Source organism: Schistocerca serialis, chromosome 9 (assembly GCF_023864345.2).
Source record: "Schistocerca serialis cubense isolate TAMUIC-IGC-003099 chromosome 9, iqSchSeri2.2, whole genome shotgun sequence".
NCBI lineage: Eukaryota > Metazoa > Arthropoda > Insecta > Orthoptera > Acrididae > Schistocerca > Schistocerca serialis.
The window spans coordinates 38,222,215-38,239,168 of record NC_064646.1 but is presented as its reverse complement, the minus strand read 5'-3'; the positions used below and the strand labels follow the sequence as shown (position 1 = coordinate 38,239,168).

General features: G+C 45.4%; 1 protein-coding gene across 1 annotated transcript in view; it reads left to right on the top strand.

Moving 5' to 3' along the window:
- LOC126419268 (UDP-glucosyltransferase 2-like) overlaps positions 1-16,379 on the top strand; it is a 135,608-nt gene extending 119,229 nt beyond the window's left edge. Inside the window, exon 6 of the mRNA XM_050086425.1 lies at positions 15,929-16,379. Within this exon, the coding sequence (XP_049942382.1) occupies positions 15,929-16,229 (301 nt within the window). The 3' untranslated portion in view covers positions 16,230-16,379. The remainder of the gene's footprint in view (positions 1-15,928) is intronic.
- The last annotated feature ends 575 nt before the right edge of the window (positions 16,380-16,954 follow it).

Below are 16,954 nucleotides of genomic sequence, written 5' to 3'. Positions count from 1 at the left end.
CTCGTCTCCATTCGCTTCATGTTCTTCTCCAATGAAAGGTAATCTTGATAAGGCATCAGTCACATTGTTGCCTGTGCCCTTAATATATCTTATCTCATAGTTAAACTGCTGCAAAAACATGGCCCATCTCATGAGTCTATTATTTAACAGCTTACATTCTTGCAAATAGTGCAGAGCCTTATGGTCTGTGTAAACAATCACTTTCCTACCTTCCACATATATCCTGAACTTCTGAAATCCAAAAACTATGGCTAAAAGTTCCTTCTCTGAAATACCATACATTAATTCATGTTTGGACAGCATTCTGCTTGCAAAAGCGATTGCCCTGTGCTCGGTCTTCCCATTTACTACCATCTCCTGAAATAGCACTGCCCCTATCCCATAATCTGAGCTGTCTGGCCCAATACAGAAAGGCAAAGACAAATCTGGATAGAACAAAATTTTGCTGTTTTTTAAGCTATTCTTGATGGCTTTAAATTCCCGGTCACACTCGGATGTCCAGCACCAGGTTACACTTGTCGCTAATAGTCTACATAAGTGAATTCAGGCTATAATCACTTATGTACTTCCTATAGAATGAACATAGTCCTATAAATGATTTCAATTGTTTCCTGTTCGTTGGCACCTTGCAGTCAACAATAGCCTTGATTTTCTCTTTATTGGGCAGAATGCCATCAGGAGTTAACTGATGACCGAGAAATAGTAATGTTGCTTGAAAAAATTCACACTTACTTAACTTAAGGGTCATCCCCCCTTTAGATATTGCCTTGAATTCATCCTCCAACAGCTGACAGTGATCTTGCCAATTGCTACTCGTAATCAAAATGTCATCTACGTACACTGTCAATTTTGTCATTAGTTCATCACCCAACACATGACTTAAAGCCCTTACAAAAACTGCTACAGATAGTGATAAACCAAATGGCGCAACTGTAAACATATAAGTCCTGCCCTCAAATAAGAAAGCAGTGTACTTTCTGCTCTCTTCAGCCAATTGCACCTGCCAGAACCCTGAAGTCAAATCAACACTTGACAGAATTTTAACATTATAAAATTTTTTTGCAACAGCTCATCCATGTTCTCTGGCTGATCATTTTCTTTGACTATTATTTTATTTAGCTTTCTTGCATTCAATACTATTCAATACTATTCTAAAGAACCATCCCTCTTTTTCACCACTACTATTGGATTACGATACTCACTCCTCCCCATTTCCAGTATGCCCCACTTCAACATCTGTATCCTTGCCCTTACAGCATCTCTATTAGCTATTGCTATAGGATAAGGTTTGGCCCTTATCACTTCATGTGGCAATACCCTCAAAACATAACTGAAATCTATGACTTTTCCAGGTCTGTCAGAGAACACATGCTTATGCTTACACAATAAACCTGTAAGCTGCACCTTTTGTTCCTCATTTAAATGTCCCATTTCATTTACTTTGTCATGTATCTGCTGTTCAGTGCACATCTCATCACCTACCTCTTCTATCCTTTGTAAATGAGTAATTGTCTCACCTCCTGTTAATTCCCCTTTAAATTTTATTCTTTGTCTATTTCCACCAGCATCAAATTCTACCACTCTGTCCTTTACAAAAATGCTACAGTCATACTTGTACAAGAAGTCCATACCCAAAATTACATTCAATGCCAAACCCTTCACCACAAAGCAACTAATATCAAAACAATACTCATTACTATTAAATTCCAGTAATTCTTCCCTGCTGATGGGCTTGCTACATGTCCCAGTTGCTGTCTTAATTTTGACTCCTGTAACTGGTAATTCTATTTATCCTAAACCTTTAATTTGCTGCCAGAAAGATTCAGAGATTGCAGATAAACTTGAGCCAGAGTCTAATAATGCTATATCTGCAACTCCTCCCACACTGATATCAATTATTGGCTGTATCACCTCTATTTCTACTCTGTTCAGCCCTGATTCCTGTAATAAATCTCTTTCTACGTCACTCCTGCTTTCCTCTTGCATAATGCAAATATCTTTAGGTCTTTCTCCAAAACATACATCAGTATCCCCTTCAAACAGATCCTTAATAGCAAACTCAACATTCTCTTCTTCACTTAATTCTTCCAATTTTCTGGCAATTTTAAATTTTATTTTACCCCATTCTTCAGGCATCAAAGCTTTATGTAATTTTGCATAGGACACCCAATCACTCAAATCATAATCAGCCTCCTCCTTTCCTAACCATCCACAATTAACATCTTTGTGGCTTGCATCATCAATTAAGAAAACATAGGTTTCAATTTTATCTTCTGGGCAACCTACAGCAACATTCTCCATATCATTACGCCTTTCCATATCCACACTGAAGTCATTATCACTACCACAGTTAACACCTGCACCCACAAGCACAGTAACCTTATCAGTAGGTAATTTACCAGCATTTTCCACATTGTCAAATACACCTCTCATATTAGCCTTTACATCACACTGAATAACCCTCTCCTCACCTTCTCCACAATTCTCCATACTGTTTCCAATAGACATCTCTACCCATTCATCACACCCATTATTACTGTGAACATTGCCCCTTAATTCCATATCCACTTCTGTTCCCCCTTTTGATGAAACTACCTCTGTCTCTGATCTTTCAATGAATTTTGCTGCACACAAACCAATATTGTCCTCCTCTGCTTGTAATTTCCCTTCCCTTTTAAACATGTCATCAATGTAAAACTCACATGATAGATTTTCATTTCCTAAGACAGCATCCATATAACATATCCCAATTTCCCTACTTTCCTTGCTGACTTTATTACTCCTTCCATCATGTCCTTGTCTGGCCCTGTTCACATAATTACCAGCCCCCCTGCGGACCTTAAGTGAGGCATTAATTAGTTTTTTGATTGCCTACCCTGTCCATTTGCATCTGGCATTCCTACTCTCATACCTTCTCTATCACTCCTCATCTGATCAAAATTGTCTCTTCTCCCTCCAAAATTTCTGCTATACCTTTGTGGCTTGCTTCTCCAATCTCTATCCTGATTATTCTGATCACTTCTATCTTCTCTCCACCTGTTATGGTTATTACTGTATTCATAATTAATACTGTTTCCCCTTTCATGATACCTTCCACTCTCCCTATGTTCCATGTATTTAGGTCTGTAACACAATGCCCTGTCCATATTATCCACAAAATTAAGAAATTCTTCCACTGAATCTGTTGCACTGTGAATCAAATCCCACTGCAAATGCTCTGGTAATCTTCTCTTTAGTGTAGATATTTCTGTTAATACGCCCAGTGGCCTATCCAGATGATTTAATTTATTCAGTTCTCTAACACAGAACTCTCTCATACTTTCCTTTCCACTCTTGTAACTGGATCCATTCAAAAAATCGTTTTGCAATCTTAATTGTTTTGCTTGGCCCCAGTATTTGTTCAAGAACAGGTTTTCGAAGGTTTTAAAATCACAAAATTTATCATCATTTTGGTTTGCCCATGTTTGAGCTCCCCCTTCCAACTGCCTCTTAACATATTTAATTTTTGCCTGCTCACTCATCCCTGTCACAAAGTTATCCTTACACGCAGCTAGAAAGTCAACTGCATGGTATTTATTCTCCCCATTAAAAGGTTTTGACTGAAATCCATGCCCCAGAGCATATCCCAACAATAAATTTCCATTCCCTGCTGCCACAGTATTAACTGTTTCCCTCAAGACATTTATTTCCCCTTCTAATTCCTTCTTATTGTCAGTAATTCCCTTATGGCAATCCAGCACTCCTATCTTAATGGATTCAATGTCTGCCTCTGTTTGTCTTTGAAATAATGTGCACTTCTGTTCCTGTACCTGAATCTGCCCCACAAGATTACTTTGCACAGTGTCCACCTTGGCTACTAGGCCTCTTGCAACCTCATCAACTCTCTCGATAATTCCCTCAACAATTGTACTGTGTTTTCAACTTTATCTGTAATTTGAGTGAATTTGAGATCTAGCTGATCAAATTTTTCACTCACTGTCTTTATTTTATTACTAAGCCTTAATTCCATATCCCCTATTTTCGAATCCATTTCTCCAACTATTGCAGTTTTTATATTCGCTATTTTCGAGTCTATTTCTCCTAATTTACTAGTAAGTTTTACAAAAAATGTGCTGAGGTCACTTCCTGGTATCCAGCCTATTTCTTTTGGCATGCTAGGGCTACTACAGGTACTCCTAACATCCACTGATTCGCCTTCACTTTGAGATTCACGCGTCTCATCGGCCATGGCTAATGAAAGGACACAATTTTGCAATGTAGCTGCTGGCTGTGCTTATCTTTTATATCCTCGTGTGACGCGACGTCTGCAGTGAGCTCCGCAGCACAGCTATGCAATGAATCGTAATCTGCGGCGTGGACACACAGCAAACTCAACCAGGAGCGAGAACACGTGGCATAGGCCCCTGGCAGCATGTAGTCATGTTGGTCGGTGGCACGGACGACGGTGTTGATCGTCGGCAGCACGTGGATACAGCTTCGACTGCTTTACCCGTAGCAACACATGGACGTGGCACGGACGACGGTTTCTTCTGGCGGCAGCACGTATCGCGGCACGGACAACTGTTTTACCCGCGGCAACACGTGGACATGGCAAGCACGGCGGTTTTACCTGCGGCAACACGTGGACACGGCAAGCACGGCGGTTTTACCCGCGGCAACACGTGGTCGACTCATCAGACACTGTAACTGCTTCACAATCGTGGTGGCCTTATATCGGCGTAACCACGGGGCAGCGTGTATCTTGTCCAGCACAAACACTCCGGTACTGCTAATGCACCGATTTAGTTCAGAGCACCCACACTGACTGTTCAAAAGCCTAACATCAGACGGACATTCGATTCCGAAATACTATGGAATATGGAAGAAAGTCCTATCCCGGACGAGCCCCCAATTGCAACTGAACTCGGGCTCATTTACTACCTATTTTTCACGTGGCTCATCTGTAAAGGGGGTTGGTAGTAAACAGTTGCGTTTGTGCCCCTATTATTGAGTCTGATATTGGCTGGCTTTTGAAGAGCAGTGAATTGAACTATACACGTTCAGGTTGAAACTTATTTATTCAAAAGAAACACTTTAACGTTGTGGCCATGCATTTTTAAGTTCACAAATAATAATCGGTGCAATTCGTACACTGTTTGTCTCACACCCACACACTTTCACTTTGTTCCTTCGCATACCCTGGCGTCCATGCTTGCACTCGCGGCACTTTGCCGCTCCCAACTCGCCACCACAACGGCCAACGACAAAAGACCACGATTTTCCCGCTCATATCCACAGTCCTGAGTCGGGTCACATGACACCACAGTAGTCAAAATAATCGCTAAACATGGCCACAATTCATTTACAATATTTTATAATATTTAAATACTTAAATCTAAATACATTATATAATTTTACAAATTATCACCACACTTATATAATTGGTTGCAATTAAAAGAAAACCAAAACACTATCCAACGGAACTACAACGTCCATCAAAACACAAAACAAATATTTTCTGGTCTATTTTGCCCAGCATATTATCTCTGCTGCTGTGCTTTAAATTTTAAATTACTTGAAAGAGTTCCATATTATCCCCTGTTACCTTACAACTGGTACATCTATACTCCACAAGCAATCTTATGGTGTGGGATGAGAGTGTATTTCTGGTAACATTGTCTTCTACCATGCCCAACCCTCTTTTCCCCCCAGGGGGTCCACAACTCTTTCGTGGATACGTGCGTGGCGAGCACGGGGCCCCGAGCCATTGCAGCCTTCTTTCTCTCCCGGGCTGCATTTCCTTTCCCTTCCCCTCCTTTCCCCTCCATACCCCTTTCCCCTCGCCCTCTTCTCTCTCTCTATTGGTGTCCTTGCTTATGTTGGCCCCCGCTATCCTCCTGGTTCTGTTGGTTTTACACTCCGGCTTTTTTTGCGTAATCATCTCCTCCTTTTGGCGTTCCTTGGTCCCCCTCTGGGGTTTGACCTTCATTCCAAAATTTCTCTTCTGTAGTGTGAGCCATTTGGGGAAGAGCACCTTACCTAGTGTCTCCGACGTGTGCCCTCATAGTACATTCCACCTTTTCTTTTACGTCGTTGTCTGATGCTAGGGTGCACAGCCAGCACGGTAGCCAGCCCGTGTGGTGGGGTCGCTATGTACCCTTTTGGTTGAGCCCCCTGAATACACAGGGATCACACTTCTGATACCTGAGCTGTGACCTCCTCATGCATGCCTTGGAGTGGTTGCTCGTCATCCTGGAGCATCGGAACTCCCGGCAATGGCCGCCGTGCCAGACGGCCCTTGCTGTGGCTGGGTGGCGCCCGTGAGGAGAGCCCCTGATCGGAGTGGGTGGTATCAGGGCGGACGCTATGCAGATGAAACGCATACGGGTCCAAAACTCTGGCCGCTCTTCTGCGGCCGTCTCTCTGCGTGGTACTGATTCCTCAAGTGCTGCTTCTCTTGCCCCTTCGGCCTTCCCTTCCGTGGCTACCCCCTGGGAGGAGGGTCAGGCGTGTCGTCTAGGGGCAAAACCTTTCCCCCGTTATCTAGTTTGCACCAGGACTGATGGAGATACTTTCACCAGTGTCAAACCTTTATTCTTTGTGGAACACATTGAAGACAAGTTCGGCGAAGTGGACTCCCTGAGCAAGATGCGGTCGGGTTCGTTACTGATAAAAACTGCTTCGGCTGCCCAATCTGCGGCCCTTCGTGCCTGTACCCATCTTGGCACAATTCCCGTGTCCATTACCCCTCACCAGTCTCTAAATAAGGTACAAGGTGCGATTTTTCACAGAGACCTCATCCTTCAAACTGATGAGGAACTTCGGGACAATCTCGGACGGCGGGGTGTTCACTTTGTTCGGCGTGTTCAGAAGGGTCCTAAAGATAATCGTATTGATACTGGTGCCTTTATCCTGGCCTTTGAAGGGGATACCCTTCCTGAGAAAGTTAAGATTATGGTCTATCGCTGTGATGTGAAGCCGTACATCCCACCTCCTATGCGGTGTTTTAAGTGCTTGCGTTTTGGCCACATGTCTTCTCGCTGTACCCAGGACCCTCTCTGTGGTGACTGTGGACGTCCACTCCATGAGGGGAGTCCCTGTGTTCCCCCTCCTGTATGTGTAAATTGTCATGGTAGTCATTCTCCTCGTTCAGCAGATTGCCCAGTCTATAAGAAAGAAAAAAAGATACAGGAGTATAAGTCTCTTGATCGTTTAAGCTACACAGAGGCCCGTAAGAAATACACATGATTGCACCCTGTGTCCATGACATCTAGTTACGCCTTGGTTACATCTTCATCCCTTCCTCCCCCTTCCTTACCCCCATCCCAGACCCCTCTCCTTCCCCCCTCCCCTGCGGCTCCCACACCTTCTCCTCTGGGCGCTGCTCCCCCTCCCCAGCCGGAGAAGTGTCCCACTCCTTCGGCGTCTGCCGGTCAAGGGCGCCTCTCCCGGGATGCCCCATCCCGGCACCTTCCAGGTCAAAGGTCTGCTGCCGCGCGGCGACCGCGAGAGCCGCGGGCTGTGGGCCCCCCGGTCGCCCGGTCTCTTTCTGTTCCTGATCTTGCTGCAGCTGGCTCCATTATGCCACACAGCCCTCCTCGATCTCAGCCTGAAAAGAAGAAGAAACATAAGTCCCGGGACAAAGAGCCTCTGGTGTCACCGGAGGTCCCTTCCCCGGCTTCACAACCGGATTCTGACCTGTCGTTTATGGATGTCGCCCCCTCCTTGTCGGTGACGGGTGGGGACCCGGCGGTATGACTGGATTTAGCGTGTTCAGCCCTCATTTAAACCATCGTTCTGTGGTTCTCCAATGGAATTGTAATGGCTACTATCGTCACCTTCCGGAATTGAAATCCCTTCTTTCGTCCTACTCAGCAGCTTGTGTGGTTCTCCAGGAATCTCATTTTACTGATGCTCACTCACCGACCCTCCGTGGGTTCCGTTTTTTCTGTCGAAATCGGGTCGGACCCTTGCGGGCTTCTGGTGGCGTTTGTACGTTGGTCCGTACAGACATTGCTAGCACGTGGATTCCTCTCCACACTACATTGGAAGTGGTTGCTGTTAGGGTCCACTTAGACTCTGCAGTCACAGTATGCAATCTTTATCTCCCTCCTGACAGGACTCTTACACCTGCTGCCTTAACCACCCTTCTTCAGCAACTTCCTCCTCCCTTCCTCCTCCTTGGGGATTTTAATGCTCATCATCCTTTGTGGGGCAGTGCCTTTCCATCTAGACGAGGTCTTCTTATAGACCAATTTATTGCAGACCACGACCTATGCCTTCTTAATGATGGCTCCCATTTCAGTGCTGGTCATGGTACCTTTTCTGCCATTGATCTTTCTCTTTCTTCTCCCTCTCTCCTCCCTTCATTACACTGGTCGCCACACGACGACCTTTGTGATAGTGACCATTTCCCGTTGATTATCACGCTCCCTTCCCGCTCCCCGATGGACAGGTTACCTCGTTGGTCTTTCCACCGCGCCGATTGGCCTCTATATACTGCACAGGTCGAGTTTTCTCCCTCTTTGTTGGGTTGTATTGATGACGTCCTACGTGACGTGTCTGCCGCAATTGTTCGCGCTGCTAACCTTGCTGTCCCGCGCTCATCTGGACAATTTCGTCGTCGGCAAGTCCCGTGGTGGAGTACGGCCATTGCCATTGCCATTGCCATCTGTGATCGCCGTCGAGCTTTGCAACACTTTAAGAGGCACCCATCTGTAGCCAGCCTTTCTACCTTTAAGCGCCTTCGCGCTAAAGCCCGTTATTTAATTAAACAGAGCAAACGGATATGTTGGGAACGATTCGTTTCTTCCCTTGGTTCCACTGTCCCTCTGTCACGGGTATGGGCTACACTTCGCTCTCTCCAAGGTTGCCATCGGCAGTCCACCCTCCCAGGCCTTCACCTCCCAGATGGCATTTGTACGGACCCATTAGTTCTCGCAGAACATCTTGCGACCCATTTTGCAGTGGCATCAGCGTCGGCCTCCTATCCAGCTGCTTTCCTTCATCAAAAACAGCAGGCTGAAGCTGTCACCTTATGTTTCACCACTTGTGAGTCAGAATCTTACAACGAACCTTTCACTGAATGGGAATTTCTTTCTGCTCTATCTTCTTCTCATGATACGGCCCCTGGCCCAGATTCCATTCATAACCAGCTGCTTCAACATCTCAGTGCTCCACAACGGCACCATCTTCTTCGGGTGTTTAACCGTATCTGGCTCCAGGGTGACTTCCCTTCTCAGTGGAGGGATAGCATTGTGGTTCCTGTCCTTAAGCCTGGTCAGAACCCCCTATCTGTTGACAGCTATCGGCCAATTGGTTTGACCAACGTTGGTTGTAAGTTACTTGAACGGCTGGTAGCCCGTCGGCTCACTTGGGTCCTCGAATCTCGGGATCTATTGTCCCCTTACCAGTGTGGCTTTCGAGAGGGACGATCTCCAATCGATCATTTGCTTCGCTTGGAATCCGCAGTTCGGCAGGCTTTTTCCCAGCGCCGCCATTTGGTTGCAGTGTTTTTTGCCTTCGCAAGGCCTATGACACGGCCTGGCGCCATCACATCTTCCTAACCCTTCATCAGTGGGGTCTTCGGGGCCCACTCCCGATTTTTATCCACCAGTTCCTGATCCATCGGTCATTCAGAGTTCGAGTTGGTACTGCTTTTAGTTCTCCACGGACCCAGGAGACGGGCATCCCACAGGGTTCTGTCTTGAGTGTCCTTCTTTTCCTCATTGCTATCGATGGACTTGTGGCCTCTGTCGGTCCCTTGGTCGCCCCTGCCCTGTATGTGGATGATTCCTGCATTTGGGTTAGTTCCTCCTCGATGCCATCTGCGGAACGGCAGCTCCAGGTGGCTATACGGCGTGCCTCTGCATGGACCCTCTCACACGGGTTTCAATTCTCTCCTTTAAAATCGCGGGTGGTCCACTTCTGTCGCCGTACTATGGTCCACCCTGATCCAGAGCTCGATCTCGCTGCACAAAGATTGCCTGTGGTTCCACAGTTTCGTTTCCTAGGTCTTCTTTTCGACAACAAGCTCACTTGGCTGCCCCATATCAGACTCCTGAAGGTAGGATGTTTCCGTAAACTCAATGTCCTTCGCTTCCTTGCCCACTCCTCCTGGGGTGCGGACCGTTCCCTCCTCCTCCGTCTTTATCGTGCCCTAGTTCTGTCACGTTTGGACTATGGTTGTCAAGTTTATGGTTCAGCTGCTCCTTCCACGCTGCACGTGCTGGATCCAGTCCACCATCGTGGTATCCGTTTGGCCACCGGTGCATTCCCTACTAGCCCTGTTGATAGTCTCCTGGTTGAAGCTGGGATCCCCCCCCTTTCTGTTCGGCGGTCCCAGCTTCTGGTGTCTTATGCCCTTACTATCCGTTCTTCTCCCGCTCATCCTTCCTATTCTATCCTATTCCCAGACCATGGACGTCGCCCGCCTGACTCCCGCCCTCGGGCGGGTTTACCGGTTGGGCTGCGCCTTGCGTCTCTTACCCGTGATTTTCGGCTTCCTTCTTTGTCCTGTCTTCCTCGCTCCCTCCCCTCCACCCCTCCTTGGTTAGTTCCTCGGCCTCGAATTCGGATGGATCTCCGCCGCGGTCCGAAAGATTCCATCCCCCCGGTGGTGTTCCGTTCCTTTTTCCGCCAAATTTTATGGGAGTTTCGGGATGCTGTTGTTTTTTACACTGATGGCTCTAAATCTGCTGATCATGTTGGGTATGCCTTCACGTCCTTTGTTGGAACGGAAAATCATCTACTGCCACCCTCATGTGGGGTGTTTACTGCGGAATTGATGGCAATTTCCCGGGCCCTTACCTTTATTAAACAATCCCAACACAACCGCGTTTTGTTATGTACGGACTCGTTGAGTGGCCTTCTTGCTATTGACCGGTGTTTTTCGTGCCATCCCTTGGTCTCTGCCATCCATGACCATCTTGCTGATCTTCACCGTGCTGCTTGTTCCATTGATTTCCTATGGGTCCCGGGCCATGTGGGTATCCCGGGTAATGAGCTCGCTGATCGTTTGGCTGGGGGAGCAGTTACTTACCCCCCGTTTTCTGTAACCCCTCCTGCAGCGGATTTACGGCTTCACATCAAATCCCACTTTGCACAGTCATGGGCCAATTCTTGGGAGGCTACTCCACTGTCTAATAAACTTCGTGCCATTAAGGTGAATCCAGGCCCATGGCGTTCTTCCTTTAGCCTCTCCCGCAAGGACTCGACCACACTATGTCGTCTCCGCATTGGCCATACCAGGCTGACCCATGGTTTCCTTTTGCGTGATGAGCCACCCCCGCTATGTGGTTGTGGAGCCTTCCAGTCAGTGGCCCACATTTTGGTTGAATGCCCCCTTCTTTTGGCTCTGCGTGCTAAGTACAGACTCCCCCACACTTTACCTTTGATGTTGGCTGACGATTCCCGGATGGTCTCTCTGGTTCTAGGTTTCCTCCGGGAGAGTGGTTTTTATTCTCAGTTTTAAAGTTTTTAATCTCCCTCTGGTGTTGGGGCAGGGCGGTGAGTGTTTGGGTGTCTCACACTGTAGGCAGTGTTCAGAGATTCCCGATTCACCTCCCTGACCGGAATCCTCTTTTCTTTCCCTTTTACTCTGTTTTTACCCCTTCTTTTTAAGGCTTGGTTAGTTTTTCTATTCCCATCCGTACTTTCTGCATTATAGCAGTTGTACCTTTTAAGTCACAGGTGGTCTTGCCTATGCTGCTTCAGCATAGTGTTGGGTCCGTTCTCTTGCCAACTTCCCTCATTTGTTTTTACTAATGACAACGTGACTGCCCTTTTACGTTTCCCCTTTTTCCGTTTTATTTTTCTGACTATACTGAGATGTCCCGTTAGCAGAATGGAGTCTATTTGAAACAAGGGACTGATGACCTTGCTGTTTGGTCCCTTTAACCTCACACAACCAACCAACCAACCAACCCTCTTTTCCTGTTCCATTCAAGATTAGTGTGGGAAGAATGATTGTCGGTAAAGCTCCATAAGAGACCTAGCTTCTCCTGTTTTATCCTTATGGTCATATCACAACATGTATGCAAAAGGAAGTAATATACCACTTCAAAATTTAAACATTAACCCTCTGTGTGAGCCACACCACCTCTTGTAGCATCTGCCAGTGGACTTTGAGTCCCTAATGCTGTCATGACAGTTAAAGGATCCCATGATCAAACATGCCACTCTTTTTAGCAGTTTGTGTATTTTTATATAAGCCAATGTGGTAAATCTCCAGGCTAATGAGCAGTGCTCAAGAATAGATCAAATAAGTGTTTTCTAAGCAACTTCTTTGATGGATGAAACATATTTCCTTTAGATACTTCATATGAAATGAGCCTGGCATCTGCTTTTCCAACTTTTTGTTCGATTCAGCCATTACTCTTTAGATTTGCAGTATATTTTTTTTTTTTTTTTTCTGGTTTGGGCCAGTACTGGTTCCTTTAAGAACATGGGACACTTTTAACTGGTCTATAGTTTTTAAAGGTTTCCAATGGTAAATGCTGACAGAAGATCACAGTGTTTCCCCCTCCCTCTATAACAACACTTTTTCATGTTGTTTATCACTATAATGGTCTTTGAATGATTTGTTGACTAGTTGGACAATTTCCACAGACCATATCAGTTTGTTTAGTATTAGATTTTGAAGAATGCACTTCATTCACGCCATCTCATAACATACTTGTTTCAACGAGTCTATGGAGGCTCTGTGGGCATCGTAAGTTGGCTGATTATGTACTGCCCTCAGCAGCAAGGTTATCACTTCAGAAGTCTGTAGGGGCCTCACGGTCCATTTTTGAGTTTGTGGGTGGTGCCCACAGGGCCGCCCAGCTATTGCAACCCGTTATTCCTTCCCGGGCAGCATTTCCTCCCCCATACTTCTTCCTCCCCATCCTTTCTCCTTCCCTGATGCATCCTGCTTCACTTCGTTTGGTGTTCTTCCTATTGTCAACCAGGTTATCCACCTGTTTTCCTGTATTCCTTGTGATTTTGTTCCCCTTGCCTTTTCTTTTTCGTCCTTCCTTACTAGCATTTTTGGTCTCCCTTTGGGTTTTGACCTCCTCTTCTAAATTTTCTCTCCATAGTGTGAACCATTTGGAAAGAACTCCCTTCCTAGCATTTATGACATGGATACCTCTTCCCCCCTTCCTTTCTCTTTTCCTTTGCTGATATAGCCCCCCCTCTGCCCCCACTAAGTCACCAGCACATATAGCCGATCCATGTGGTGGGCCTGTTATGTACCTGTCTGGCTGAGCCCCCTGACGACAAAGGGATCACACTTCTGATAACTGAGCTGTTGCCTCCTCACCTGTACCTAGGAGTGGTTGCTTATCTTCTTGAAACATCAGAGCTCCTGGCAATGGCTGCCATGCTAGGAAGCCCTTTCTGTGGTTAGCTACCAGAAACATGCTATTTATAGCAGACACCTAGAATCCCCTACCATACAACTATACAAGAAAGTATAAAGTCAGTATATATAAACCCTTAATGTAATTATGATAATGATTAAAGAGTTCTTAAAAAGCGAAGCAATGATGAACAATTATTCGTACTTTATTTTTGAAATGTATGTTTCGAAGATGATTTTACACAAATAGGTCAATATACGATAGTATTTTCTTTGCTACATGTTGTTAGAGGTAAATCTTTGTCCTGGGGCAGTTAGTAGTAAGAGTCTGAAGTGCGCCGGCTTCCACAACATTGACCCACAGGATTGTCAGTTTCAGAAAAAGTAAAATCAAAATGACCTCCTCAAAACACAGTCTGACCTTGCAAAACATCAATTGAAACAGACGAACTAATGTTCATATTATATTCAGTATCCACATCCAAAATAGACTTGTAAACTGTAGGCCTCCATCGGAAGGCATGATGTATCCTGTGATGAGCGCCAGCTACCCGAAACATGCTACTTAGAGCTGACATGGAATCCAAGATCACGGACTTGGAAAAATTTACAGCTGGCTGGAGAGTACTCACACGAGAGCTCACCAGGAAGTATTTGCTCTAATGATGTAGCAAGACTTTTGATGGTAGTATCAATATGTATCAGAGCAACAGTCAACCAACATTGACCTACAGGTTTGTCACTAACAGAAAAAGTAAAATGTAAACGACCTCCTCGAAACACAATTTGACCTTACAAAACATCAATTAAAACAGGCAAACTAACGTTCATATTACACTTTTTCACCTCAACTGGGCATTATATCTGTCTCATCTGAACCATGGTTGTCAAGGTTATAGATCAGCTGTCCCTTCCACACAGCTCCTCTTGGGCCCTGTTCACCATCATGGTATCAGTTCAGCAACTGGTCTCTTCCACACTAGCCCTGTCGATAATTTTCTGGTTGACACTGGGATTCCTCCCCTTTCAGATCAGCAGTCCCAACTCTTGGTTTCCTATGCCAACTCTGTCTGCTGCTCCTTTGTTCACCCTTCCTATTCTATTCTTTTCATGGCCTTGGGCCATCACCTGCCCACTGACCACCCTTGGGTGAGTTTATTGGTTGGGCTCCAGCTTGCTTCTCTTCACCATGACTTCCATCTACCCTCCTTGCCCTCTTCCCCAAATTCTCTCCCAAGCATCCCTTTGGGCCGGATAAAGGTGGATGTCTCCCGTGACTCAAAAGCCTCGGAGTTTCAGGATGCCTTACACCAATGGCTCTAAATCCACCGATCACATGGGATATGCTTTCATGTCTTCTGTTGGCCCAGAACACCGTCTCTTGCTTGGCATGAGGGGGTGTTTACTGTGGAATTGAGGGGCGTCTATCAGGTCCTTTGCTGCGTTAAATGGTCCTCACTCACCCAGGTTTCATTATGAACGGACTCAATGAGCAGCCTTCAGGCTATTGCTCAGTTTTTCCTGCCACTCCTTGCTCTCTGCCATCCACAACCTTCTTGGTGATGCTGCTTGTTCAGTTGATTTCCTCTGGAATTGTGGCCATGAAGGAGTTTTGCGTAATGAACTTGCTGATCACCTGGCTGGTGAGTGGAGGGCGGCCACCTACTCCAAAGCTGAGACTTTTATTTCATGACTGTTGAAATTGGTTTTGCACTGTTTCTGCTGAATCTGGAAAGCTACAAGCACAGTCTGCATACTTTGCTGAAAAAAATAGGTGTGATAACAATTCCAGACAGTCCTATGGAACATCAAATAGTGAAATCCAAATCTCTGTTTCCTTTTGCAGGTACGTATTGATGCACATTACCAAACACAAATACTACTCATGAATTATATTCATTTCTAAAACTTTTCCCAGTGCGTAACGGGGTTGGTACAGTAGCCAGTATGTGAGATATGAAGAAACAAGCAGTGTTGGTTGCGATGTTAAAGTTTTTTATTATTTCCCAGTGACGTGTTTCACATTCATTTAGGCATCTTCAGATTGGCTGATATTTGGGAGCAATGATTAAATGTGATACTGTTTATAAAATACCCCAGCAGCCTCTTGTCAAAGCTTTTAAAAACATTGTGTGGTGTCATTATTACGGCATGTGATACAGTCCAATGCACACTGAATGAGATTGTGGCTACAGTAAAGCTCTACATCATAAATGTGCTGGAGGTATAGTGCATGTCGTGTGTGATGTGTGCAACCAGAATATGCACAACTCTTGTGGCATGTTTGTGAGGTAAAGCTTTACTGTAGGCCTGATCCATTTGGTTTGCATTGGACTGCACTGTATGCTGTAATACGGACACCACACAGTGTTTTTAAAACTTTAACAAGGGGCATTTACCTCCTGGGATATTTTATGTGAGGCATCACATTTACTTATCGCTGCCAAATGTCAACCAGTCCAAAGGTGCCTATATAAAGGTGAAAAGAGTCATTGGGAAACAGTAAAAACTTTTAACGCTGCAATCGAGACTGTTTTTCTTTCTTCGTGCTATTAATCTCTACTCTAATACAGAGCTGCTTAATTTGGATGTCTTGTAATGTTACAGCTATATGCAGAATGCGAGGAAGTATTCGCAGCTGTTCCACGACCGGCCAGAGAAGCCCCTGGACAGGGCCGTGTACTGGGTGGAGTACGTCCTACGTCACAGGGGGGCCTACCACCTGAGGTCGGCGGCACTGGACCTCGCCTGGTACCAGTACCTGCTGCTGGATGTCATCGCCTTTGTCCTGCTGTGTGCCTTAAGTGTTTTGGTAATAGTAGTTGTAGCAGTAAAATTATTAATAAGGACCTTCTTCCGGAAAAGTGACAAAGTAACAAAGAAAAAGAAAAACACTAAAAATGAATGAATGTTTTTTTCTGTTGATAAAACAGAATGCTATATGGATTATACAAAATATCTCAGGAAATCATAGTAATTACTTATTAACAGTGTTTAACTTAAGCTACTGGATCATACTGTAAGAGAGGAGAAATAAATTTTTTACTGTTCATATGAATATATGTATGTATTCTTTTTACAAATTAAATTAGGAAGCCTTGTGGTGATCTTGTGGTTGAATATAACACAGAGAGACCAACATTATGAAACATGTTTATTATTAATTCTCAAAGAAAACATCTGATAAAGGCTAACTGGTAAACCTCAATGTGATAGTGTTAGAAGTTCCACGCGGCTTTTCGCGAATTATGCTGTAGTATACAGAGAAGTTGCACCCCCCCTGCGGGTCTGGGGATTAGATTAGGCCCGAGGTATTCCTGCCTGTCGTAAGAGGTGACTAAAAGGAGTCCCAACCCCTCAAGGGGGTCGTTAGCGCCTGCGTCTGGAGACGGACGGTTCCACGACCTCTATTTGCGGTCATTTTGCTTTTTCACTTCTCGTTTCTTCCTTCCTTTGGTTGGTTCCTTTCTTTGCTCTTTTCCACCTCACTGTCTTCCTTACTCTTTCCCTTGTCTTCTTCTCCTTGCCTTCTCATTGCCTTCTTCTCCTTGCCTTCTCCTTGCCTTCTCATTACCTTCTTCTCCTTGCCTTCTCTGGTCTCCGCCTCGGCGTTTGAGACAGTCTGTCCTCTCT